The sequence below is a fragment of the Balearica regulorum genome, chromosome 5 (assembly GCF_011004875.1).
Source record: "Balearica regulorum gibbericeps isolate bBalReg1 chromosome 5, bBalReg1.pri, whole genome shotgun sequence".
NCBI classification, from domain to species: Eukaryota; Metazoa; Chordata; class Aves; order Gruiformes; family Gruidae; genus Balearica; species Balearica regulorum.
In genome coordinates this window covers 4,797,949-4,822,949 of record NC_046188.1, presented here as the reverse complement: position 1 = coordinate 4,822,949, position 25,001 = coordinate 4,797,949, and the positions used below count along the sequence as shown (strand labels likewise).

At 46.3% G+C, this 25,001-nt stretch overlaps 1 protein-coding gene and 1 non-coding gene across 2 annotated transcripts; one reads left to right on the top strand and one right to left on the bottom strand.

Moving 5' to 3' along the window:
- Nucleotides 1–12,581: 12,581 nt before the first annotated feature.
- TRNAG-UCC (transfer RNA glycine (anticodon UCC)) lies at nt 12,582–12,653 on the bottom strand. The gene has a single exon. It is a non-coding gene; the product is annotated as a tRNA-Gly (tRNA).
- A 2,487-nt stretch (nt 12,654–15,140) lies between these two features.
- Nucleotides 15,141–23,885, top strand: TBPL2 (TATA-box binding protein like 2). Its single transcript, XM_075753036.1, has 7 exons — nt 15,141–15,269; nt 15,555–15,961; nt 16,974–17,061; nt 17,692–17,783; nt 18,644–18,811; nt 20,735–20,829; nt 22,500–23,885. The coding sequence occupies exons 1-7, from the start codon at nt 15,243–15,245 to the stop codon at nt 22,577–22,579; spliced, it is 957 nt and encodes a 318-aa protein (XP_075609151.1). The 5' UTR covers nt 15,141–15,242; the 3' UTR covers nt 22,580–23,885.
- Nucleotides 23,886–25,001: the final 1,116 nt, after the last annotated feature.

Below are 25,001 nucleotides of genomic sequence, written 5' to 3'. Positions count from 1 at the left end.
TTAAAGGCGCGACGCCGCCGCCACCTTCCCCCCTCGGTCGTCTCCTGCGTCCACATCTCGCCCGTGGGGATCTCCCTTCACGCGGGTCCCCCACCCACCCGCCTGTCCCACGCACGGGGTCACCCCTGCCAGAGCCCACCCAGGCGCGGGGAGCCCCCAGGTGTCCCACAGGCTGGGATACCCCCGGAAGGGGGAATCGCCCACCCGGACCTCCCCCACGCAGGGAGCCTCCCACCCAGGTTTCCCACGGGTGTGGCTACATCGACCCAGACCCTTCCCGTGTGCATGGGGATCACCCACCCAGACCTCTCCCACGCAGGGATCCCCAAGGATCTCCCCACCCATGCGTGGGGATCACACCCCCCTAGACTTCCCCCATGCCGGGATCCCCAGAGATCTCTCCATCCGTGCAGGGTACCACATCCCCTTCAGACCTCCCCCAGCAGGGTTTCCACCGCCCAGACTTTCCACGCACAGGGATCCCCCACCCCCCCAGACCCCCCACCCTCCCTAATTAACCCCCCCAGTGCCAGTCGGCTCCCACCACACCCCTCTCCACCTCCCGGGAGCTGGCAGGGGGGCAGGCGTGGGGACCCCACGAGCGGGCAGGCACAGTGTACCCCAACACCTTCCCCAGGACACCTCCCTGTGACCAGAAACAGGGGGTGCCCCTAAATTTCTCTTAATTGCCTTAAAACTGCCTGGATCTGCAGCGAGGAGCAGCCCTGCTCGCAGTGCACGAAGCGGCAGGGCCTGGTTCAATCACGGCCCGGTCTGCAGTCAGGGGAGATCAACTGGGTGTTTCAGCCCCGACTTCTTAAAGCCCTGACTACTTCTTCCCTCTGACGTGGATCCTTCCCGAAGCGCTCGCAGGGCAGATTTCTTTCACCTTAAACATGGCAGTGGCTTGCACATGAGATCAGCAGCTGGTCACGGATCCGTGGGTACCCACGGGGATGAACACTGATGCTCTGTCATACAGTTACTTGGGGACAACGAAAGAGCACCACAAGAAGCCACCAAGGGCTATGGGACAGCGCCCGTCTGGCTCCATCGCTGGGGCACTGACATTAACTCTCAGCTTCCCAGAGCCCCAAACATTGATGGGGAAAAAGCAGCATCCTGTTCACAAGAAAATTCCTAGTTTTTTGGCAGCAAGAAGGGTGACAAGGACAGCTAAGCCAGCGGTGGCTGCGGGTCAGTGCCGGCACTGGTCAGGACCAGTGTCCCGAGCCCGGCTGCAGTATCCACAGCGGCTGGTCACTCTGCGACGGGGAAGCAGTTGGCAAAAGGGCATTATCCCAGCGAAGCAGGGAGGCTGGCATCACCCCGCGGCTTTGCACACACCCTCCCGTCATTTCTTCAGACCTCTAGCAATGAAGAGCCTGGTTTAACTTCCAGGTCCTGTTGCTCAGAGCAAACAATTTGTTTATTTGTCCCAAAGCATATTTGAGAAATCAACTGCTCCGCAGCGTTCGGTATCAAAGAAGGATTTGCATCGAGCTGCACTAAGAGCTCATCACTCCCCTCTTTGCCACCCGTGTGTGTCACGCAGCTGCAGGCTACCGCCGCATTTCCAAACTATCTGGAGCAAACAAAGGCGGCGATGCAAGGCGGATGCTGGCGGAAGCTGTGCCTTGCATGCGAGGCTAAGCGGACCTGGACGCAAGGCCACGCCGGCGGCGTGCGCGGGGACGTGCAGGAGGCAGTCGGTCTCTTTGAACGCGGGACCGGCCGTCAGCTGGTGAGGCAGCGTTTTGCTGCTTCATCCCAGAGCTTCTCCGGCTCAGCGTGTCCCGGCCGGTCACCCCGCTCTTGCCAGGAGCGCTGCTGAGAGCAGCACATGAGCCAGCCAAAGGTGCAAATTTAAGACCGAATCTTGCTTATTTAATGATATAAATAATTAATTCACTTAGGTAGCTGCAGTGGTTGTGGCGGGGCTTGGCAGCAGGAGATTTTGTCGATGTTTGATTGCTTTTGTCCACAGCAGAGCTTTCCAGCTGGCCTCAGAACCAAATCACTGTTTCCCAGGAGCGAAAACAAATTTGCCACCCCATGGACAGGGGATGGGGGCTCCTGCTGACAGGGAGAGAAAACCCCGGGACCAAGCGCCGGGAAAGGATATAGGAGGGATAGGGCTGCCCCTCCTGCTGAGCAGCAATGGAAGAGCAGAGAGTGCAAATCCAGGCGCCACAGCTACAGAAGATCTTTCTTTTCCTCCACTTTCTAGGACGCGGAAGCAATTGCTGCGCTGTCTGGTCACTGCTTGCTCTGAAGGGGTCTCAGCCAAAACCAAACCATTTATTACCACCAGCTCAGAAATTTCTGGTCCTTCAGGTGTCTCGTACGTTTGCCAGAACATCACAGCATAAGGCACGATATAAGGACCTGAAAATACTTTTATCTCATACGTGGTGTGCCGTTGCCCAATATGTAGTGCAAGAAACCATGTAGATTATGTGGACTGGTGGAAAAACTCACTGGAGAGCTACCGCTGTGCAGATCAGCCAGCCAGGCTAATGATGCTGAATATCCCCGACTGCAGGGAGGAAATAATGCAAACAGGCACTGAAAACCCAGTCACATTAGGCAGCCACTCATGGGGAAAAAGAAAAGGTTTTAAAATGCCGCAGGAGCCCCAAGTCATTAGTTTTGTCAGGAATTTTGCTTTCTCAGATCTGTGGATTCACAGGAGGCCCGAGAGAAAGGCAAGCTATGCGTGCAGCGGGGCTGTAAGTCAGGGAAGCTGATTATTGTTAATTTAGCATTTTGTATAAGAACGTGAGAGATCCTTATCAATGCCAAAAACAAACGCCCTGCAAGTTTCAACACCTCACTGATTTCAGCTGGGGAGGGGGGGGTGGAAAGATGACCAAATGCTGGATTTTCTCTCTGCCTCTCTTTACTTGCCTTAAAGTTTTTATACTATTTACAAGCATGAATTCCTACAATTGGTATGAAGAGGAAATTAATAGATCACATGCACATGTGCCAGAAAGATTTCAACTGCTGCTAAAGAAGGTCACAAAAATGACTACCATTTTCTTCTCGGAGTAGTAAACTAGGAGTAACTCCACTGCAGAAACTTGAGCTACATGGAAAAAGACGTTTGATTCAATCCAACTGTAAGGGAATAAAAATACACCTGTCCTAAGCAGTATCTGTCAGCAGAAATTATGCTGGAAACTCTAGCAAGAAGAATAAAAGCTCATAATAAAAAACAATGGTCTAAACCATGACATTGTATGTGACCAGTATAAAAATCCACCAGGCTAATAGAAGTCTCCACATAATCCGTGCGCTATCACAACAAATATACATATTTAATTTAGCTGACATGATCACGGTCACATTTTGTACTGCTGAAAATCCAGCTAATAAAGTGAATTGTTGGAAGCTGTTTCAGAGCTCACTGAAAACCCCCGTGCGTTTATAAACTACATCCACCTTCCATTTCTGGTTTTGACCATTACAACGCAACACTGAAAAGCCCCCAAACTGGGTTTAAGACTCTGCTGTTCAGTTCTACAACGTTCAAAAGAGGATCAACTACGAGCAGCATAATTAAAGACACCCAAAGAATCCAGTGCCCATCGTTTTCAGAGCGATCAGACGGGAATCATGATTTCTGACAGGCTCTTCAGTCCTCACCTCCTAGCACAGGCCTGGGACTAGTTGTTCTGAGCTTTCACATTTGCAATGAAAAATGGAAATCCCATGGGAAATCCCTTTCCTTCCTTCCCCAGGCTGCTGTTCCGGTACCAGGCACTTGAGCTGCACACGTGTCTGCTCCCAAAACGCAGCGGTTTATACCCAACGTAGCAGCAGCAATTTCTGTCTGATGTCGTAAGTGCTGCATCTCGCTCAGCTGCTCATCGCCTCTGGCCATGGTCACGGCCACCCTAAATCCTTCGTCAGCTGAGACAGAGCCCTTCCGACTGTCCTGTGCACTAACACACGCAAGAATAAAACAAGCGCCTAAATCCTTGCAAGATCAAGGCCTGCCATCAGTCTGAATAATCCCTACTCATTTTTGCGTCACTCATTATTTTTACGCCTGTATCGTACGGCTTTAATTATCTTTTCTTCCAGAAGAACTCCATCTTGAACAAAAAGCAACAGCTTTAGCTGGAAGAGCTCTCTGTAAAGGAAAACGTATTTACTGTGATTCCAGTGGGTCATCAGGTCTGGGCCACAGAGGTGGAATTTAATTTCTAATCTGGAGATTTCAAGCCTTCAGTATCAGATAGAGCTAAAGGGATCACAGGGAAGCTGGGCAGAAAAGCAGCTTTCCGAGCAGTACAATAATAACCATGCTTTGAATTAACATTGGGGTATTGTTTCAAAGCAAGTTTCAAATATTTGTCCTCTTTCTTGGCAGCATCCTAGCAGAAGATGATTTTTTAAGAGGCGGGTATCATTAAGCGAAGCAAATGAAGCAATGACCCAGAACATACCTTGTCTGCTGTAAAACACTCCCTGCGTGGTATCACAGCGACAGCTCAAATCTTTTCTCCCATTCATCATTCATAGCACCCAGTTGGTATTTACGCTGTTCTATAGCAGCTTTTCAATTAATACTCTTCCTCATCAATATCTACAGAATAAAGATATTTTCCTCTGCAAAAAACCCCATGTTTGCAACACCAACGCACTGCCCCTCCTGAGCGCAGACCTGTAACTCACCTGAAAGGGAGCAGGATGGGTAGCAAGGAGAAACAATTGGCAGTGAGAGATGGAGAAAAAAGAAACGAAAACTCAGACAGACCTTCTGCTCCAAGGGCTCTTGCAGTATGAGGACAAGGCCTCCCACCGCCGAAGCAGCCTGCAAGGCTGGCTCAGCACGTTTTCCTCCCACAGCCAGGGAAGGACATTGATTGAGCTCTGCGAGGCATCACGGGAATGGCGTGTGTCAGGCTGTGACAAACTTCTAAGGAAATGTACAGCAAACACGCTCGTAGCCTGTCTGGATAAATCAAGGAGCGCAGGAACCATCCCAGCTGTTCATGCCACCCCCAAGTAAGTTAATATTATTTTGTCTGAGGCTACACAAGGGATGCGGCCACCTGCCTGGCGTAATGAGCATCACGCCAAAGGGGATCTTTGTTCTCCGGTCCCCAATCTGCCAGCACTGGTGGTGACATGCACCTGCGTCCCAAGGGTGGCTGGAGACTTGGAAGCGTTTGCAAATCCTTGAGTCCGAGGAAACGTCCTGCGAACAGCGTAAGGATCACCAGCATCCCAGGAGATCAGTGGCAATTCCCAGCAGTGTCACAAACTCACCGTACATCCCTCTGCCAGTGGCTGTTTTAGCTCCTCATCCTTAAAATGAACAAATATGCTTCTCGTCACCTATATATCCCATCTTTTTAGATAGCGACAAGCCTCTCCCTAGTGAGCCTACCATCTGCCCACGCTGCGTCTAGACTCATAACACATCTAAGGGTTTCTATCCTACCATTAGTAAGTCCTGGAGGACAGAAAGGGTTAAGGACCAACTCGGATTCTCTAGGGAAAATAGAAAGGCACCAGAAAAGAAGCCAATTCAACTGATTTTACCCAAAGGGACAAAAACAGGTTTAGAAGGTCCTTTATAAAACGTCACAGAGAAAAGCGTTATTGTCCTACAGGGAAAAACATACCCATTAACAAATTAGGTGAGAGTCGAGTGAGATGTAAGAGGTCTGAAACAGCTGCATTCCTCAATGCCTTTAAGCTGTCTGTCTTCACACACCTCATTTCTTTTGGATAGCAGCCTCGCATGTGCCACTTTTGGAGTAAAGGGGACTGTAAAAACATCTGGGGATCAATGTATTTTTAATGTTAATAGGCAAAACCTAATGGATCTGAATAATGTGATTTGAGGTTTAGAAAACAGCTGGCTTAGGACCCTCCCAAACACATGCCCATCAGGGTTCCTCATTTTCCTCAAAGCATCGCTGAGCGTACCTTAGCAACTCTACCTGAGCCCTGTCAAATGGTCTGAGTGGAAACAGAGCTCAGGGGAGTGACTCTTGTATTAATGAGTTGGGTAAATGCCCATTGAAGGGAGGCCAAAGCAATCACAGCATTTAATTATTTCTGCCAAGTCACACATAAGCGAACTGAAGAAAAAAAAAGAGGAAAAAAAATGACACTTTCATAAGGAAGGGCACTGTGACAAGTCCGCTTCTTCCACAGCCTGCACACACCAAAACCACGTCAAAATATCTTGAGGACTGTATGGGGAAAATTCATTCTATTCCACTTCTACACACTGACCATAAAACTAAGGTATAAGAAAGCACGATGTCCACAGTCTAATGCCAGAACTTATTCAAGGGTACACTTAATAACAACAGAAACCGCAAAGACAGCAAGGAGGAGCAAGGAAGATCCAAATGGAGGGGTGAGGCTGTACCAAAAGGGATCTCAGGCTGGATTCCTGCATGGCTGGGACGAGGATGGAAATGAGGTGAACCACGGGAGCACACTACAGCAGAGCTGGGCACAGACTCCTTCGTCACAGCTAAGCTAACAGCGTTTATTGGCAGACCACAGGTGAAGGGCTAGAGTGACAGACCCACAACTGTGTTAACAGTTAATTATGTGTGTTAAAAGTACGAAAAGGTCAAGGCGGAGGGGATCGGAGCTTCTGCTGACATCTGGCAGCATTTTGGGGAAGTCTAGTTTCTCCTGAGGTCCTCGTTGACTCAGGAGCGCTGATTTGCTTGCCGTTAATTGGAGGAAGAGGTAATGAGATCTGACTAATCGCCGAGCTGTGCACCCTGCAGACTCATTCCGATGTCAGTCATTATATCTTGCTGATTACTCAGACAAAACTAAGTTTTGCGGGGATTTCAGTGACTGGTCAGCACCCTTCCTTGACTCATGGTATTTGCATAATATTCAGCTGTCGTGCCCTATACAATAAGCTAAGAAAAACTCTAGTGCTGGCATAACTCAGCTGATGCAGCAGTGAAGGCATCACAGTACGTGCTCTAATACCTGGAGAGCTTGCACTGAAGGTCCCAGACATGCTAATGTCATTGCTCATGTCTTCAGTGTTACTGTGACCCCTGCAAATTAAATTCACAGAGGTCTGTTAGCATCTGTTATACACGCACCCCTCTGCTTTTCTGTGCAAACACGCCTGAGTGCTATTACTATATTGGGGTTTTTTCCAGATAAGGCTTAAAGGATCAGTATTTAATTGCAGCAGTAAGTTCAAGGTATGAGACAGAGTGTTTGCGTTAAAGTGATTTGTCACAAAACTTGGAGGGAAACAGCAGCAGTCAGATGATCCATCGCACTCTCACCTCCTTTAAATGCAATTCAATTGAGACAGACCGTTTGGCACAAAAATTAGAAAGATGACTTAACAAAAAGCACGGAAGAATACTTCTGAACCCAGGTGTCAGATATATTTGTGTGTGATGTTCATGGAGGAGCTGTCCAAGAAAGCCTCTAGCCGTTAATTGCTAGGTTGCAATTAAGGTGGCAGCCAATGTTTAAAGCCCCCCCATTCTCCCCTCTTCTGGCCTTATTTTAAATGCAAAATAAAAATAGATCAATGTGATCCGCAGCACAGTACAAGGCTTAAGAGCGCAGCTGGGCCAGGACAAGTGGATTTCTATGCAAACCATATACAGAATGTCTTCGTTTAATCAGTTTGTTGCTTTGCACAGATAGGAAAATTAAATGAAGTTAACTGTATAGTTTTAAAGTCACCATTCAGCCTTTCAGTTGAGACAGATGGCTTTTACTTACAGTGCTTCCTCTGGCATTCACTGGAGGATTTGGCAATCCTCTCTGGGTCTGGTTCTCAGCAATTCTCTGGCACGGGGGCAGTTAGTGTCTTCATTGCACATAATAGTGCTGTAGCAGCCAGAAAAAATGGCTCTTTTCTAGCCAGTTTACTAGCCCTTTTCCAGCTGACAGCAGTGACTTTCTTTCCTGGTCCAGAAGTCAATGCACGCCGAGCGCTGACCTCCCGCCAGCCAGCATGGGAAGCGCATGTATTAGCAGACAAATGCTGAGAGTCCACTAATGTTTGCAAAGAGTACCGAATCCCCCGATACTGTCCTTTTCAGGGAATAAGAGAGCCCCAGTTTCACTGGGACAAAGAAGAAGCAGCTTTACCACTGCGTGACCTGGGCTGCATCGTCCGATGCAGGGAGGGACACATGGCGCTAAGGGGGTAAATGGGAAAGTACAGCCCTTCTTCCCATCACCCAGCAAACCTGGAAAATTAAACTAGATTCTGACCCACACCCAATTTCAAATCATTGTAACCTCACTTCTGTAAGAGGGTTACTCCTGATTTACACAGGGGCAAGTTAGAACCAAATATCAAATCTAATGGACCTGATTCTGTTTGTATTTATACCAGTATAACCTAACGATGATACACTTAGTAATTCACAATTAAAAGTTAAATTACTCATTATTGCTCAGTGAATAGTCATGGTGGTTTCTTTTCTTCCCTGGCAATAAAACCAGTATGTATGGACACTGACAAGTGTTGATCAGGTCTAGAATGGAGTATTATGGGACAAATAAATATGAGCGAGCAATGGTCACACTTGTCAGACTGAAGGCACTCCAGCATCTACCTCTGAGTTGCCTTTTGCTCTGCAGCTGCTTCTCAAGAGCCTTTGCCGGCTCCTTGCAGGTCCTTCACTCCCAGAGAGCCCACCGGCCTTGCTGCAGCTCACCTGCTCCTCTCTCTGACCCCACTTTGGGCTCCTCCTCAGCATCTCACTCTGCTCATATCCCTGGCAAGAAGGAAATCAAGGCACAGGGACCAAACCAGAGCTAAACCAAATAGAAGGAATCATCTTCACAACAAGACTCGGATTCTCCTGTTGATAGAGAAGAGTCCTGGGGTAACTGGAAGGTTCAACATTCAGAGATGTCTTGTGCATGGTATATTGCTCATTTCTTGGAACACCATCCTGCTCTCCAGCTGCTCTTCTACCTCCTCCAAAGGCATGGCTTTATCGCTGCAGGCACTCAGGGCACCAGGAGAAGCAAGCTACACCTGAAACAAGCTGCAATTACAGCTATAAAAATTTAGCATAAAGCTCAGGAGAGCAGAAAGCAGAACATTGTCAGTCACGAGCTTTTAATTCTCAAACTGGCTCCTGAAAAAGATAAGATAAAGCCAAATCAGATTAACCAACTTCAAAGAAGCAGCAAGGCATTTATGGGGTGCTGGAACAGGAGGTGGCTGGTGACAGCACTAATGAATAAAACAAGTAGAGCTTCCTTGCTGACTTGCTCCTTGTCCCTTCCAGGTTTTTGGAAGGCTCCTGTGATTAGTCCTGTCCTATAACCAGATTACAGGTGATGCAGGAATGTCTGCTACAGAAATGTTTAAGAGACCGATACAGGAATGCTACTAGAAGCTCAGCGGAATAGTCTTCTCCAATTACTTATCCAAGGAAGAACAATATTGAATGACTCTTACAAAGAACGCACAAAGCACTTATTGTTGTACTAATCATCAACTTTCGAAGTAAAATTAACCAATTTGCTAATTAACACTCATGACAATTCATCATTACTGTAACTATGCACTTCGGATGATTCATCACCCGTCGCTCAGGGATGTGGGTAACGGCTGCCTCCAGCGAGCAGGAGGGAACGCGGCTCCTTCCCTGCTCTGAGCGGTCCTCTTCATGAGTCACCTTGGCCTGGCTCCGGGTGGCTGCTGCTTTCCAAAGGGAAAAAAAAAAAAAAAAAGAGGAAAAAAAAAGTCAGCTTGAGACAGAAATAATCTTTTTTTAAGTTGGGATGGGAAAAATAGTTGCCCTTTCTAATGGTATTTGACCTGGATGATCAGAAACCGAGCAGATAAATCTCATGAATCCCAGTGATACATTTTAAATTGACATCTATCCCATTGATGACGGAGGTCAGAGTCTCCTGCTGAGGAAGGAAGGAAGAACACTACCTCGCAGCAGAGAGGAGGATGCCTCTGATGACCAAGAAGGGGAGACACAGAGACTGGGAGACTCAGGGAGGGGGAAACCCAGAGACTGGGTGCCTCCTGCTCGCTGGATCGCTGCTCTCTGCACCTCCCGCTACCTGGGCCTCCACTCTCTGGGGCTCCCCGTCACTGGGCACCCCACTCGCTGAGCTTCCCACGCATGGATGCCCAGCCTCAAGAAGGAGGTTGTGAGCACAGAGCCCTCCCGAAGCATGGCCATGCCCTGCCTCCACTCCCTTGGGCAGCATCCAGAAGGCTCTTCCCCTACATCAAAGCAACCATGAGAACTTGAACTGTCCGCACAACGTGACTCTTGACTCCTCTGATGATCTCTCAGCTTTCTAAACATCTTCCCTTCTTCTCTGCCTCAAGGTGGGTAAACAATCTTACACCCATTTAACAGAGGAGGCACCAAACTCCATGACTTACCCAAAATCACATCACTTGCCACTGGTGCCCACGCCATTTGCAGGATGCCCCTATCCAAAGCAAGAAGCAACACCAGTATTAAGAGATTTGTATTTTATGTTAATCTCTGATGTTGCCTTTCTCACTTAACCTTTGACCTTTCCATCTGAGGTTCAAAAAATGCAGACAAAGCAGTCCCCAGGAGCTGCAGGATGAACATATCTCATCTCCAGGGGGTTCCGCAGTGCAACAGAGGATTAATTAGACGAGGAAACTCAAGGTACTATGTCTGCAATGCTACAGGCAGGGCCACACCAGGGAAACACCATGACCACCACAATACTCCAGCTTCCCAACTTGAGCATAGCAACAGCGTTCGCACACCAAGGGAGCGCCGATCTCCCGTCCATGCAGGACGTCACCGCGAGGACAAAACAAATTCAGTGCGATCCCTGCGTTGAATTCAATGACTCCCATGGGCAACACAGACCCGTACTGGCGTGAAGGAGTCTGTGAGGGCTGGGCTTGCTGCTGGGGGTGGGAGCGGTGTTGGCACAGGCAGCTGAGGCCATGGAGCTGTCTGCAACCACCCCAATCACCTGCCAGCCCTAAACAGGATGTTTTACTTTTAACCATCTAGAACTGGTCCAAGCTAGCTCCACCAGTTGTCAGATGCAACCTCTCAGAGAGTCCTCCCCTCGCTTTGCTCTTGACTTGCCTCCTGGGTGCTCAGGATGTAAATTGACCTGCCTGAGGCTGAATATTTCTGCGGCCAGGGGGATTTGGCACGTCTAAAGCACCAGGGCAAGATGAGTCCCAGAAATACCAGGAAACCAGCCCGGCAGGCTGTGCTGAGGAGGGAAGGGTGCTCATCAGCCACATATGCTCTGCCCCACAGATAAAGGATACAAATCTAATCCTTCACACCTCTGAGGAAGCAAGAAGAGCCTGGTAGCACCTCCCAAAGACCTGCCGTGTGCCTGGGCTCTGACATTTCCTTCTAAAGGGTTTCTTCAGCTCAGCCAGCTGTTGGCAAGCAAATCTCACAGCAGAAAGCAAAGCCCTGTCTAGCAGAGCAACAGGTGCATTGATCACGGCAGTCAGCACATCCACCAGCCCAGACAGGGACAAAGATGTGTCCCCAGCTGCATCCTCGCAGAAACCCATCCATCCATCCATCACCGCGCAGCAACGGGGACAGGAGAGAAGGAACGAGTCAGACGAACAACTGCTGGCGTTGAGTCAAGCAGCGCCGAAGCCGAGCCGCGTCGGCAGCGCAAGACTCCCGCAGCGTCAATCAGCGAGGCACAATGTGAACTCCCTCATGGGAACATGCTGCCTCACACCCGGAATCTTCACACATGAGCCTTTTGTGAAGGGAATGGCCTTAAATCACCCCTCATGAAGGGACAGAAACAGAAACACCAGTGGGGAAGATGTCTGCGAGGGGAGGACAGCAGCGATGTAAGGAGTAATGGCTTCCTCCCCCTTAGCAGCATTAGCAACGCTGGCCCGGCTGAGAATTGGCCATTTCATTGCAATGCCCTGAGTTTGAGGTTTGTAATTTTAGACTGGGGGGTGGGTGGGTGGGTGTCCTCTCAAAGGACCAGATGTGCCCTATTGCACTTGATGAGACAGGTGGGAGAAATTAAGGGCACGTTACACTTGCTCGCTAAAAAGCACGAGCTAGAAGCGAAGCATTATCTTTGCAAGGTGTAAGCCACAGCTCCGACTCCCCGTTATCTTCAGGCTCAGGGGAGCTCAGGAGCCGGTTGTGTTTGTAGGCTCATGTAAAACACACGATTGCTCCCCAATTTCTCTAGCCCTTCCAAAGGATGGAGCAAACCCCTAAGGACAGCCCTGCCGAGGGCAGGCGAAAGGCTCAAAGGCTGTTTGGTGGGTAGAAACCACAGCCGGGAGGGACCGCAGCGCGCCTGTATTTACCACCAGCTGCGCTGGGCTCCGCTCCCCGCCGAGCCGCCCCTGCCCCCGGTGCCGCCCCTCGGGGTTAAAGCCGGGCCCGGGGTCGGTACTGGGGGGGCCCGGGCGGGCGGCTGGCTGTGCCCATGGACGGCGCGTCGCCGCTGGAGCAGTACCTGGAGCGCTGCGGCGAGCAGGTAGGGGAGGGAAATAAATTAAATTCAATTCAATTAAAAAAAAAAAAAATTAAATTCACTGGGGGGGGGGAAAAAAGTACATCTGCGTTGGCCGGGAATCGAACCCGGGTCAACTGCTTGGAAGGCAGCTATGCTCACCACTATACCACCAACGCCCCGCTGAACGCTGGTTCCCGCCTGTGCCCCAAGTCCGGCGCCACCGCCGCACCCGGGGGCTCCGCTGCCCGGCGGGGTCCCCTCCAGCCCGGCCCTGAACGGGGGAGCAGCGGGCGGTAAGGACCCGGTGCCGCCGGGAGCGTGGAGGAGGGCGGGAGGGGCTCTCTGCTGGGGATGGAAGCACTTAGCTGCTGCAGGAGGAGCGCTGCTGAGATTAAGCTCTTGCTGTTTGTGAGGGGCAGCCTGTGTATGGGGGCACAGCCAGCCTGTGCTGGCACTGAGGGGGCAGGAGGCTCGGATCTCTTTGTGCTGGTTGGCAAATATTTGCAAAGATTTCTTTTTCTGGTATTTAGAATAGCCCTCCTGGTATCAGGTGGCTGCAGAGACTACAGGGTGAGAGACTAGGAGGGGGCTGGGCTCCACAGCTGAGCATCATCTTCACCCAGGGAACACAACTTCTGTGTGTCCTGTTAGAAACTATTTTTTGGCTCAGAGAATGGGTTTAGCGCAGGCTGTTTAAATCCAGAGACCTCCTAGTGGCAGTCAGTAAAGGCCTCTGAATATTGCCCTCTAAAGTATATAAAGTGGTGAGGTATACCCAGGGGTTTACAAATGCAACTGAGCTTTTTGTATGTTAGACTTGCTGGGATCCTTGATAATAGCAGATGTGTGGGGCATCACTGCAGAAAGAAAAAAAAAAATCTAAGTCTGATGCTTAAAGCAGCTGGATTTGATTCTTTTGTATCTGGGTTGCAGGGATTCCTGCAGTGGAAGTGAAAATGGCCGTTTCCTCTCAAGCTGCCCCAAACTGAGTGATGTCAGGCAAGCTCAATGTGTGAAATCTCCTTCCTGGAGCTGCTGGGAGATCTCCAAAGCTACACAGTTGATGGGGCCTTCAGTGAAGTTAATTAACCTAGAGTCTATAGCAATAACCCTTGGCAGCCAGCCCAATATAAACATGGTCTTGTGCCCCCTTTCACAGCCTCGGAGCATCTGTCTAACAAGAAGGCAATCATCCCCAGTGCTTAACCCTATAAGGGCTTTTTTTTTTCCCAGGTTGGTTATATAGAAACCTGATGAGAAAGAAACAGAAAGCAAATCTTCTTACCTACTGTATGCAGTTTACTTCTCTGTTGCCTTTCTTGATTTGTTTTTCAGCTGTTTAATGCTTCTAGCCTCATATACCGCTCATTTTTCCATCAGCTTCTTTCTTTAAGCTATGCCAAAAACTGCTTTACATCTGGGTTTTTACTATTGTTTCTCACATCCTCTGATGCCCCTAGTATGATGTGTGAGCAGTCCTACAGGCTCACAGTGATGAAGCTTTTTCGTACTCCCTTCTCTGCGTCATGGTTCATACAAAACTTTCCTACTTTGCTCCTGTACACCTAAGCCTTAGTCCACCGGACGCTTTGCAGAGACTGTGCCTTCCTTCCCCTGTTGCTAACTTGAAAAATATCTATTTTAAACAGAAGTATTTTAGTTATTCTACAGTATATCATTATTTGTAACTGTTAATACGTTTGTATCTGACTTATTAATTCTCAGACAGTGCTCTTGGACCTAGTTTTCCAATGAGCTGAGGAATTAAGGAGTACCTAGTCTTATTCAGTAGCATTCAGCCCCAAATGATCTTGTATGGGGCTCTGCATCTAGAAATCAGTTTTAGAAATGGTTTTGAACCTAGGTGTTCATGATGCTTTCAGAGCTAGACCTGATCACATCTGTATTCAAGCTGGTAAGGGTTCTCTGGGAGGATTTGTCACTTAGTAAGAGTTTTTCTGAGTGTCTACAGGCCAATACACTGCACAGTAAGTAGGAGCAGAGTATCTCCCCATGAGCATGGTTGCGTTGCTAAGTGAGCTGATTAGTGCAGCACATAGAGCGGCACTGGCTCAGGGCTGAAAAGCATTGATCTGGAAACCCCGCTCCCGCGGGAGCTCAGGCAGTTGCTGTCAACTCAAGGGCCTGTGACTTCTCTACCATTCCCTGGTCTGATTTGTACTTGGATTTTTCAAGTCCTTTTGGCTCTCAAGCCCCAAAATGCCTAAATGAACATAAAACCTCTTGTATGGATCGTGTAGTCCAAGCTGTCACCTGCTGTGAGTATTGGCAGAAATCACCTTCTTGGAAGAAGCTTTCCACTAACTAGAGGCTTATGACCTAATGGAGAAGGGAATAAATCCTTCCCTAAACTCTTGCTTCTCAATATTATGAAGCCTTTTAAATAGCTTTTAGTAATAAATAGCTGATAAAGAAGTACATTAGTATGCAAGAACTTGCTTGCAGATATGTGGCATGCTTGATCTGGGAAAGGATGCTGGCTTTGCTGACTGTGTCTCACTTGAATTAATCTGCTGACCTCCAGCAGCTGAAAGAATAAACTGCTCGTGATTCTGTGAGCTGCTGCCCTCTGTTGCGCAAATCCAACACAACACTGACACTGTCCCCTGGTATGAGGGAGAGGAAATAGTAATACACTTGGTGGGAGTTAATGCCACCCATCTTCCTTGGAAAAACTCATGAGGAGTTATGTTGGTTATGTGTGTAACTGAGGCACAACAACGGCTGTGAAGGGCGAAACGCCAATGTTGTACGTCCCATCGCTGCTGAAGGTATAGAGTGTTTCTCAGTTTGTGGTATTACAGGAGTATTCTAGACTGCCTTTAAAGTGTGGCGGGAAAATGCATATCTCCACTGCAGAAGTTACCTGGATTTCTATGTGCTGATAGACAAGTGAAGGACACGTTTCAAATATTAAGACTTTTCTTTGCTATAATGAATATGGGGGGGGGGGAAAGATTGAAACTTCCTCATTGAATAGAAGATTAATCTTAATTTAGTCTCCAAGTTAAGGATCTTGTATTAAAAAATTTAATAACACTTTTTCTTAATTCAAGGATGACCTCTCAACTAGTCCTCAGCTGTTTAATTCCATGAGCCCTTATGATGTAGACCTTCCAATTCAAACAACTGAAGATGTGTTGTTCAGTTCTCAATTTAATCAGTCCAAAGAGCTTCCTGCAGACTTCTCCTCTGTGGATCTCAGCTTTCTTCCAGATATTACTCAAGATAACAAAGAACAAAATCTGTCTGAAGATAGTCATGAAATGCAAAAAGAGCTTGATGGCTCAGTACCAAGAAATGAGGACAGTGGTATCTTTGTGGATGAAAGCAGCTTGTCATATCCAGATGCCGCTCAGCCATCTCCTGAAGCATCTGACGTGTGTCCTCCTCTGACACCGATGACTCCTATGACTCCGGTGACACCTGCATCAGAAAGCTCTGGCATAGTTCCTCAGTTACAGTAAGTTTATGTATTAGATACGTAGCAGATATAATAGTCATAGTGTCGCTTAAACGGCAAGGTACTGCTCCGACTTCTCATTTAAAAAACGTGGCAAGCATGGTTTGTCTTAAACAAGCCCACACAAAAAACTAGAGGGGCAGTTAGTCCTCTTTGAGGAGAGGTGGAGTAAGTGGACAATACTGGAAGGCAACTGGATCCTGTGCTGACGAGTGCAATATGAAAATGTAAGTGGCACAGAACAATACCCAGCTTAGCAAAACAGAGGAGAGTGGATTTGATAAACATGCTGGGTGAGTGAGTATCTGCAATGCCTCTGGCTTGTTAAGGGGGAAAAGTCCTTTCTGGGAGACAGGAAATGAAGTCTCTCCATGGGAGAACTGTTCGGTAAAAATTATTATATATAGTATGTACTACTAGTTACTTCAGTCTGCAGGATGAAAAGACAAAAATACTTGAAAAGGAGGATTTCTTCCAGCAAGGAGAATGTTAAGGATGACAGCAGACTCCAGGGTTTAAAGATGTCAATCTGCTTTTGAGTGCAGAAGCAGTCTGAACTGAGCAAGGGAAAGGGGCATGAAAAGAAGTGAGAGAAATTCTGGCCTTGTTGAAAGATCCTGTCCAGGATAGAGCAACTATGGAGTAGTTTATACTACTTCAGCATACCCTTACCTACCTTAAGAGTGCTGTAGTAACTCTGTAAACACTCAGTAATGGTCCAATTCAAAGCTGTAAAAGACTTCAGTGATGTAGTTACTGGAAGACACACAAACTTGTATTCAGGGACTAATAATTTTGTACCTTGTTATATATCAGAAACTGTAATTTTGGTATTAAATCACTTAAGTTTTGCCAAAAGTAGCTTAATGCTAGAGTAGGAAAGAGGTAGGCAGGAAATTAGTTGATAGCAATTATTAATTGGAGTGTGACTTCACATTAAGTTAATAATATTGAGGGTTGGCTCTGCAGTGGCTTGCTTTTGTAATAAGAAAATTCCTCTCTCGTTCCCCAGGAATATAGTGTCAACTGTAAATTTGGCTTGTAAACTAGATCTGAAGAACATAGCTCTGCACGCCAGAAATGCAGAGTATAACCCAAAGGTAAATCTTAAGGACTCAAAGCTTTACCTGCATTCCCCTTTCTCAATCTCAGTGCTGCTAGATTCTAACCGTGAGCTTTGTCCCTTTTCTAATCACACTGTCTTGACCCATAGGGGAAAGTCATAAAATTCTGTAACTTGGGCCTGTTAAATTAAAAGAAATATGGGGGACCACAAGGGTATTAATTTATTTTTTTAATAAAACCCTAGCAATGAAATGTTACCAAGCTGTTTAAGAAAGGAGATGAACTTGTGCGCCTGTGGCTAGCTACCTCCAGCTGAAAGGGCTCAAGCAACCCCTCCCTCACCGTGGGGTTAAAACTCCTGTCTGAATTAAAGAGAATCCCTGGAGTCAGACTGGGATTACATGATACTTTTAGCAAGTGGCCCAGACTGCACAAACTTACTGGGAATAGACTGGGTTTCTGTAAGTGACTCCAGGCTGCTCACAAAAATAGAAGAGACAAGGTTGTAGTCGAAGCCCCCTGGTCCTAGAGGGGTGGAAAGTAACTTCAGAGTGGCAAATAAACACTTACACAAAGCAAAGTGACTGTTCTTGAAAGAATGAACAGTGATATAGTACTGGCAAAATCCCTCAGCTGGACTGTGAGGTCTTCCTTTGAATTTGTAGAGGTTTGCTGCTGTGATCATGAGAATCAGGGAACCACGAACAACAGCTCTCATCTTCAGTTCAGGAAAAATGGTCTGCACAGGAGCAAAAAGGTATTTTTTTGTTTTTCTCTCCCTCTAAAGGTCTGGGTCTTGCAGCTATGCCTATATTCTGATGAAGTATGTCAGAAAACCTTGTTTAAATTATCTAGCAAAGGGCTGTCATAATTGCAAGAAAAATTCTGTATTGCAAAATGTCTAGCTTCATGATGACAGTTCAGCAATTACTGAAGTTCATGCTTCTGTCCCTGAATATAGATTGAGCTGAGCCGACACTAGCAGAAAAGCTGCTAAAATGCCCCAGAATTGTTAAGGGGTTATTTGCATTTCTCACCGACTTTCAAGTGAGTTAGGACATAACTTGTGTCTGTCAAGTCTCTCTTCAGTGTCTGTTCACCAGTCAACACATCTGCCTCTAGAGGAAATGAGAATTGGAGAAAAACAAAGCTTAGTTCTGTACTCTGAAGCTTTTTTTCATCAAGTTCAGCAGCTGCCTTGGTTTTTATGTCCCTAACCTGTCAATGAGATAATGCATTAACTTACAGCTTAGGAGACCTCTTCTCCAGCCCCACCCCAACTAGCTAGATGATTGTACTGGTGTCTGCTGTCTACTTCTTGGCTCAGCTGAGAAGCTGTTGTAAGGAACTGAAAAATAAACCTCTGAAAAGGGGAACTCCTGGGTGATGCAACGTGCTCCAGCGTGTTCAAAGAGACCACAGGAAAGTGAATGACAAAGTGCCTTATTCCTTTTAGCCACTGAAGTGGCTCTGGGGATAGAGGCTTGCTATTTTGAGCAGTAGCGTATCTTTCTCTGGAGCACAGATTAGCACGGTGGTGGCTCTAAACTGACTTCCATCTGGAGAGCAGAAGAAAGCACTAATCAAAGCTGCTTTCCCCTTCTGCTCTTCCCTCAGTGAAGAGCAATCACGGCTCGCAGCCAGGAAGTATGCACGCGTGGTGCAGAAGCTTGGGTTCCCTGCCAAGTTCCTGGACTTCAAGATACAGAATATGGTTGGGAGCTGTGATGTGAGGTTCCCCATCCGGCTGGAAGGCTTGGTTCTCACTCACCAGCAGTTCAGCAGGTATGTGGAAGTCAGAGTTACAACCCCATGTCACTTGCAGCGGTGTCTTTGTAAACTGCAAACAGCCTCAAATTCTGAGGCTGTAAAAGCCTCACAAAGGAGAGGAATTAACTGGATACTGAATATCAAACGTGTCTTTTGCTCACCAAAAGATATGCTCACTGATTCAGCAAGCTTGAAGTGGCTGTAGATCCTACATGTTACAATAAAGACAGTCACAGAATCACAGGCTGGTCGGGGTTGGAAGGGACCTCTGGAGATCATCTAGTCCAATCCCCTTCCTAGAGCAGGATCACCTAGAGCAGGTTGCACAGAATCGTGTCCAGGTGGGTTTTGAATCTCTCCAGAGGAGGAGACTCCACAACCTCTCTGGGCAGCCTGGCCCAGTGCTCAGTCACCCTCAGAGGGAAGAAGTTTTTCCTCATATTGAGATGGACCTTCCTGTGTTCCAGTTTGTACCTGTTGCCCTTTGTCACTGGGCATCACTGAGAAGAGTCTGGCCCCTTCTTCTAGACATCCACCCTTTAGATATTTATAAGTATTGATCAGTCAGGTTTTTTTCTGCAATAAGCTCTGATCTGAGTGGGGCACAGGCCAAAATGACCCTTGGCTTCATTGCCAGGATGACATACAGCTGCTAGCAGGAAAGCTTCCAGTGCTTGAAACCCATGACTGACACAATTCAGCTGTGAAGGGCTCTTCTCCATTGCTCACCTGTGTGGTGTTCACTGCTTTCCCCTTGTGGGGACACCAGAAACACCAGCTTTAGAAACCCTGCAGCTGAGAGCATCCTATACAAGCGTTCAGTCACTTCTGGGGTAAACTGGATGCACATTAGATCTAGTTAAGATAATGGGCTGAAGAACTGCAAGAAGCTCCTGGGTCCTTTGCTCAGTTAGTTAATGAAGATATTCTCTTTTACAAAAGCTTTCTTTGACCGTGAATATTGTTGGCGCAACCTTTGGTGTTGCTGCATATCAGCAATGCACACCAGAAATTTTCATTAATCTGAGCAGTGTTGGTGATCACAATTTTACTAGTTTCTTGTTATTGCCAAGTGCAATATCAAACCTTAGTGGGTATTTTTCTTCACTGCAGACCATGTCAATAGGAAAATAAGCAGTCTTGATTAAACACTTCAGGTTTAATTGGAGTAGCTCTTAAGCTACTTGAACCTGGTCTATGTCCTTGCTCCATTGTGAATCTTTAATACTAAGCAGGCCTCTTAACTCCTGTTAAACCAATGCTTATCTGCAAGGATAAGGTTTCTAACCTTCAGGCATAAAGCCAGACTGTAGCTTCAAAATACAGAACTGAAAATATAGCGTGTTTCTAGGATATAACTTTGGTTCTTTCTGCTTGAATGTCTACTAGCCATCAATTTAAAGTAAATCTGTACTGAGTAATGGGCCTGCTGTGCCTTCAAGATGGGCTTGTTCAGAACTAGTTATTGCAATCACTGACAAAAGGATGAAGATTTCAGCACTGACAAAATTAAAGTGTGTCCTTTATTAGCACTGCATTTCATATTTTGCATTTAATTTGGGGACTAAAGATATATTAAAGATTCACTTGGCTGCCATCTTGTCTTAGTTGGACAAGATGCTTCCTGATAAGGGCTCTTTGCAGGCTAGGGAGGATTTGACCAAGATTGCCATAATGGTCTCAAGGCTAAGGAAAATCACCTTCAGATGTGGCTCAGGAGCCTTTAAAAGTAAGCATGAAGAACTCCTACCAGCTCCAGCTGGGATTGCCAGGTTTTTCCTGAAGATGTCTAAAAGCTGACCTGCCTTTCTCTGAGGAGCTAGCTAAAATCTGTGGGTTTAATTACTCTATTGTTAGTGTAATTAAAGAGCACTTTATGCATACAACACTGAAACAATATTTGCATTTTACTAATCTTGCCTGCTTGCTTTGAAACAGCTATGAACCTGAACTATTTCCCGGCCTTATTTATAGGATGGTCAAACCAAGGATAGTGCTGCTTATCTTTGTGTCTGGAAAAGTTGTACTGACTGGTAAGTGGTCTCCCTCTGTGTATCTGTAATCAAGTGCTACCACGGCTTCTGAGAAAGCATTTAAATTGAACATTAGCTAAACTAATATCTTGCCACAGTAAAGCCACTCAGCAATCTTTTTAATGCCTACTGCTGCTTATCTGTGTTTTCTGCAGATAACAATATCGGTACTGTTGCACTAGAATCTCATATTGCATCATATAGCGTCTCAGACTTCCATGTTGTTAAACTTGAGTATCTTTATTTAAAGCATAATACCATGTGTTGATTTACAGAATCCCAACAGGATGCTGACGTTCTAGTAACTACTCGGTCACTTAAATACTGAGTATCACAATAAGCAATTTAAAATTGCTTGGACAGGAAGCAAACTTCTTGAACCACTTCACTGACAACATTGAGTTGGGATTATTAGAGGAAAGGGTGGAGATCTAAGAGGTTGTTCCAGACTGTTTGGCAAAACACTCATGAGGCAAAAGCCTTGCTGAGTAAGTTGCTTGCTCAGATCTCATATCAAAAAAAAGTTGAATTCCTGAGTGCATGTTCCTAACACATTCTGTTGTAAAGCTCATGAAAATACTTTTATTCAGCTGTACTGAAGGGTTAATGGTACTTGTTCCTAGAGGACCTGAATGCTATACGTATATTCACAACACAGCTTTGAAGTATGTGAAAGACCAGAGAAGTGCCTGCCTTAGCCAGAGATTCTTGCCCTCGTAAATCATGAATGAGCTCAGCTAACTGAAGGATTGTGCACTCAGTACAATGCTTAAATGCTTCCCCTTCCTTCTTAGCTCCAGTAAAATCATACTGGCCAGTTCCATTCCACTGAGGCTTGCATTTTTGGGTACACTAGCCACAACCCCCTCTGGAGTAATGACAAAACTGAACTTGCTGAGCTGTGAGGTTTTTTTTCCCTAATCAAGAAAGTAACTTGAAAGTAACTTTACTTTTAAAAGTAAAAGTTGTAGTAATGCAGATAAACTAGTCACATCGAAGTGTGTTCCGAGAGAAAGGTTTATATACCCCAAGTGCCACTTAATCCAACTGCTAGTTCATTTAAAGGCAGTTTCCTTGTAGCTACTGTTTCCTACACTGGCGTGGTAGAGTAGCCTTGCTGGCAAGGAATGCTCCTGCCTACTGCAATACAGTTAGTGTACAAGACTTGGTATTAAAGAATCACAGTAAGATGGAAGAGGCTGGCTTTGAAATCACAGGTGCCCTAACAAAGCTTAAAAATCAAAAAAGCTTCTCAGAACTGGAGGAGGGGAGTTGTCAAACTGTGCATCAACTTTCAGTGTTGGAATAAATGCCTTTCACTTGTTGTTTCTATCTTTCCACTTACCTTATCAACAGGCAGAGCTGTTACTGTTAAACAGATAATACCATGGTTCTCAGTTGTTGTTTTGGGTTGTTTTTTTTTAAAGGTAGCCAACTCCTGTTTTGGTTCCACAGATTAAACAAAACTAGTCATAAAGCAAAGCAAGCTAGAAATGGTTCTTTGTGAAGTGGCAAATGTGTGGTAGAAATTCTGCCTTAAACTAATAGCAAGTTGCTTTTAAACTCCTGTGTTTCTTCATGGTTTGTTACCTTATTAGGTTTGAGGTGCATTTGGTTATTCTCAACACTCAGTTAATTCTTAACCTTTTTTTTTCTAAACGTCTTTCTAGGAGCAAAAGAGCGTTCTGAAATCTATGAGGCATTTGAGAACATCTACCCCATTCTAAAAGGTTTCAAGAAAGCATCATAACGTGGCCTATAAAGCAACTAAGAATAATATGTGGGTTTGTATTACTCTGCATGGAACAAAAGCAAGGGTATTCTTGGACCCAGTTGTACAGCTGTGGATTATTAAGCAAGTGATGCTATTCTGAATGCTGTAAATGCTGGTGCCTTTCTGTAGTCTGTGAAATGTGGTGGGTTTTTTGCTTTCAGATTAGCTGTCTGTAATCCACTTGACAAGTGAAGCTGAAAAATTTGCTGAATTAATGTACTTTTAATAGAATGCATACTGAGGTGGCACTTAAAAGTATTTGGCAATAGGAAACCACGTGTCTTTTCCCCTGTTAAACAGGTGAATCAACACCGCATGCCAAAATAGCTTTACCAAAATCCTCAGTTTTAAGTGTACAGAAACTTTGCTCCTGCACTGTTGTATTTTCATGTTTAAATTCAAAATATATTTTTGTCTACAATATAGCTTACAAAATCCAGCATAACTTGATCTCAGTGTTTTGAAGCCAGTGATGGCAGAGGACATCTGTTGAATCCCTCTGATCCTACTGGTTAGGTAAACTCGTGTGTAATGTGTTGGTACTCATTTTACAGAGAAGACATTCAAGGCTCCTGACAGTGCTAGAACATACCTAGAGAGTCTGTGTGTGGAGAGGTTACCTAAGCAAATTAATTACCAAAGTGGTACCCACTTGTATTACTGAAGTCCTCTTGGATGATGGGATTTTATTGCTTGTCCCTGGCAAAAGCGTGTTGGGTAGGAGCTGCCTTTAAAGTGGACTCGAGGAAAAGACAAAGAATCTTGGATGCTCGATGCATAATTATCTGGGTTATTTAACTGGAGTTCAGCCAATGGCACTACCTCAAAGCCTTTGGTAATTTTGCAGCTAAAACAGCGGGGTTCTTGTACTCTGTCATCTCCAAGTCAACTCAAGGCTTCCTTGGCAAAAGGCGTCATGCTCAGACTGGTGATGTGACCAGGGAACAGTGGACAGATTATCCCTTGACAGTTCTGGTACTTTCTGTGAGTCTCAGGAAGGAAGTGGGGTTTTTATCCAGAACAGGGCTTTGGTGCTGCTGGGGTTTGTCCCGTGTCCTCCCCTTGTTTCCTGCTGAAGACAGGACAGGTCTGTCAGGAAGCTCCCGGAGCCACTAGAGGTTGCTGTTAGATGACTTAAGTGTAACCCTGACCAAAAGCTGCCTCTGTCCTTGATGGAAATACACGCTCTGGGCAATGACTTAATACAGAACAGGGTGTCACAGTCTTGCTGGGCTTAGTTTTGCCGTCACAAGTTTAGATCTCATTCAGTGAGGATGTGATTTCAATGTGTCGCACAAGTGCTTTTATAACTCTGCTCCTCTGGAAAAAAGTTTGAAAAGCTTCATGTACTTCCTTATGATAAACTGGTCTTAACTATGTTATCAGTTTCTTTGTCACAGTCAAACTGGATTTCCACCACACTCAAATCTGTTTTAAACAGAGGCTTACTTTTCTGTTTGTTTTCTAACATTGTAGACTTTCCACAGCTAGGGGCTGGACTTATTTGCACTGTAGCTGTAAAAGCTGATAAGCTTGAGTTACAATCTTTTGCAAGGGAAAAACAACAACTTGTTCTTACTCGGATGCTGGAAAAGTTTATCTAAGATGAGCCCTCTTCAAGAAATTGTATTTTTGTTAAGAGCTTGCCGCAATTTCATGACTAAAGTTAATGCTCTCTAAAAGTGTGGATAAAGCCTTGAAGATAAGCAACAGGCTCTGTGCCTTTTCACTGAGCTCCTGATAACTTATTATTTGCTATGGTAACTCTTGTCTTAAAAAACAACTATCTTGGTTCTACCTACGCAGTGCTGTTCATGCGAGCTTAAATATGCTAGGAAGGGGAAACAATATAGGCTGGAATTTTTATTTTTTTTTAACGGCAGGGGGGTTTGGAGTGGGGTATTGCTTTAAGTTATTCTGAGTTGTGTGGACTCTGTCTTCAAATGGCCTGATGTTTCCCCCTGTATCCTGACAGGGAACTGGCTCTCTGCTGCTAGACACTAGCAGATCATACTTATTTAACACTTGATTCTGGCCACAACCAGGAGGCTGGGGTGAGGAAACCTACTAGCCTGATGCTCTTGAAGCTGCCTATCAGTATTTGCCCCTTAGACAAATTGGTGGTGGTGGTATAGCAAATACACCCCCAAGGGACTGACTGAGGCAGTGGTGTGGGCTGGCCGGGGTGCACAGCCCCCTTGGGACTGCAATGAGGTTAATGGCAGTCGCAGCCACACCACTGCTTTGTTTGTTTGTACTTCAGCTTTTTGCAAAGACAAGAAAATCGTACAATTCCCTTACCAGGCCCAGCGGAGCCGGGCTGGCTGCCCTGCCTGCTGTGGGGGGAGCACCCCGCCATACCCTGTGACAGCAAGGAAGGGACAGCCTGACCCCGAGG

Coding starts and splice junctions, on each gene's coding strand:
- TBPL2 (XM_075753036.1), top strand. CDS start 15,243: ATGTTGTACGTCCCATCGCTGCTGAAG. Junction 15,962..16,973: donor GGCATAGTTCCTCAGTTACA/GTAAGTTTATGT, acceptor CTCGTTCCCCAG/GAATATAGTGTCAACTGTAA. Junction 20,830..22,499: donor TGGAAAAGTTGTACTGACTG/GTAAGTGGTCTC, acceptor ACGTCTTTCTAG/GAGCAAAAGAGCGTTCTGAA.